Raw genomic sequence first — 2620 nt, forward strand, 5'->3', positions numbered from 1 at the left:
CTGACAAGGAGATACCTAAATGAGGATGGACAAGCAGAGTACCAAAATTAATGCTGGGATATAAAAGCATGGGGAGAGTTTAGAAATACATACTTGGGTGAAGGGATTCATGGAATGGAGAGAATGAAATATTGCAGAGAACAGGATTTGAAGTGGTAGTGGAGGATGGCAACAAGCTGTGAGGAGGAGAAATGTTTTGAGGGAAGGAGAAATGGAAAACAAATCAAGTTGGAAGAGGAAAACGAATTCAATAGGAAGGACTGCAGTCAGCGAAGAGTGAATTGTTAACTGAGGAACTGCTACTCCTCCTGGCCAAGGAAGAAAGCTGTCTACTGTTTTTCTTTACTTTCTTGCCAGCCATCATTATAGTTATTCTGATTCTGAAGAAAATCTTTCTGCCTGACATTCCATTTTCTCCTAGCTGTTTTCTTCTTGTAAGTTTTGAGATCAGAGAATAAAGCAGTGACAAGAGAGGGGAAAAGTCAAAGAAAACAGTTCCTTATTTTCCCTCCAGGAGGGCCTCAGGAGCTGTTGACAGGGCTTCCAAGGTGTTAGTCAAGTTATCCTGATTGTTATCATGGTTGTTACAAGGGTGATACGAATAAGAAAAGCAGAAACATCTTGTAGGTGCAAAAGAAGGAAGGTATACAATTTTAAAAGTTCTTACTAAGGTAGTTCCTAATATGACACATTAAAATCAGATTAGGACTATGGAATTCCTCTCCATTGTACAAAGGAATGCTTATAAAGACAGTGAGAATATGAAACCTGCAGACTAGCTAGCCAAAAGCCTATATCTAAGCCTAGATGACATCTTAGAAATAGGTTGTTGAGAATGCTGTAGGATAATATTAATATAGTTGCTTATTATAGCAGTACCAAGCAAAGAATATCAGTACTGGTACAAGTTCATATATTAAATATGGATTCACCATCTGCTATATGAATTCAAAAGCCTTATTTCCCCAATCTCCAGTGACTTTTTTTTAAACATGTCGTGTCAGGTCTGAAATACAGAAGCATTACATGCTTGATTGATGGTTTTGATTACCACCTGTCTATGGAGACAAAAAGGTGAAAATCAAAGTGCAAAACCACAGGGCCTCTGTCAACAAGACTAATGATATAATGTCTAAAGAACTTTTACCAAGAATTAATGAGAAAGTAGCCTGCTATTCAATGAGATATGAGCTAATAAGATAGTATAGGCCTCGATAACCAGCCGGAGCTGGGTCTCACTAACCTGCAGCTACGAACGTAATACATTATGGTCTTCTGATGTCACCTTTGCACATTCTTCCTTGAAACCAAGGTTCAATTTTTGGGGGGTGAGAAAAAATAATAAATCATCTTGCTAGAGCCTGAACTATGGCACACCTATCTAAACTGGCTGCTACTGTCCAAAAGCTGGGCTTGTCATATCAAATCCTACCTTTTTTTCTAAGCACACAACAGTAGAATTTAAGAGAAGCTATAAACAATTAAAGCAAAATATGAAGGAATTAACACATATGATACATCATATTGATACATGCATCACTGAGAAACATAATGCAATGTAAGTTGATGAGGAAAAGGTTACCAAGATTCTACAACTCAAGGGATAATGTTGGGGGATTATTTTAATTGGGCTGGATAATTTGAATAAGTGAGATGATGAGTCTGCTGAATCAGAAACTCAAGTTTCAGAGCAATGAGCCTCTTGGCAGCCAAATGATGCAAACTCATTGACACAACCCACATTATCTTAGTCCTAGAATAAATATTCTGGCTAAAAATTAAATCCTGTTAATTTCTGCGTCCTACACAGAATATGCTCAGTGGCACACACACACACACACATATATATATATATATATATATATACACATATATATACATATATATATATATATAATGTTATATATACATACACACACACACACATGTGTGTGTGTGTGTGTGTGTATACACACACACACACACACACACATTTTCTAAAAAAGAATCGCTGCTGTCTAACTGCTAGAATATAACAAATAACAGCATCTCCTTATACGCTAGGCGAGGAGGCAGGCAGTATATTTGCAGATACTATTAATTCAAAAGCCTCTTGTAGGTGTGTCTTACCGGTTCTCCTGCACTGCCTGCTGCGTGATGGGAATAACAGATGAGACCAGGGATGGGCTGTTCACCTTTTGCCATGATAACAGCAGAACTGGTGTAGGATGGATGCTTCTAATGTACAATACATAACAGCTATGAATACAGTGATAGGAAAACATGAAACTACACAAGCAAAATGACAAAAGGAACAAGGGTGAAACAGGTGGGACACTGAAATGCTAAATGATTACAAACTTATATGAACACAAACAGTTTAGATCTCAGGTATTTTCTGTCCTTAAAACTGCACTGAATACTGGTGCCTCTTGTCATTTCAAGTGAACTAAGTAATCTATTTAGACCTTACATTAAAATTAATATTAACAAAAAGTACAACTTGAAATTGTTAATTTAGTGCATCTATTCCTGCAAACATACATACATAAACAGGATTTTTGTAAGTGAGAAAATAATCTCAGTTGGAGATATTCTGAGAATATGAAGTATTCCTAAGGTTCAACTTCTGAGAGCAGGA

General features: G+C 36.8%; 1 protein-coding gene across 1 annotated transcript in view; it reads right to left on the bottom strand.

The window, feature by feature from the left end:
* The window catches only part of GPHN (gephyrin), a 400537-nt gene that overhangs the window by 204993 nt on the left and 192924 nt on the right, over positions 1 to 2620 (bottom strand). Inside the window, exon 8 of the mRNA XM_025201357.1 lies at positions 2110 to 2217. Coding sequence (XP_025057142.1) covers positions 2110 to 2217 — 108 coding nt within the window. The remainder of the gene's footprint in view (positions 1 to 2109; positions 2218 to 2620) is intronic.

This window comes from Alligator sinensis, unplaced genomic scaffold (assembly GCF_000455745.1).
Source record: "Alligator sinensis unplaced genomic scaffold, ASM45574v1 scaffold768_5, whole genome shotgun sequence".
NCBI lineage: Eukaryota > Metazoa > Chordata > Crocodylia > Alligatoridae > Alligator > Alligator sinensis.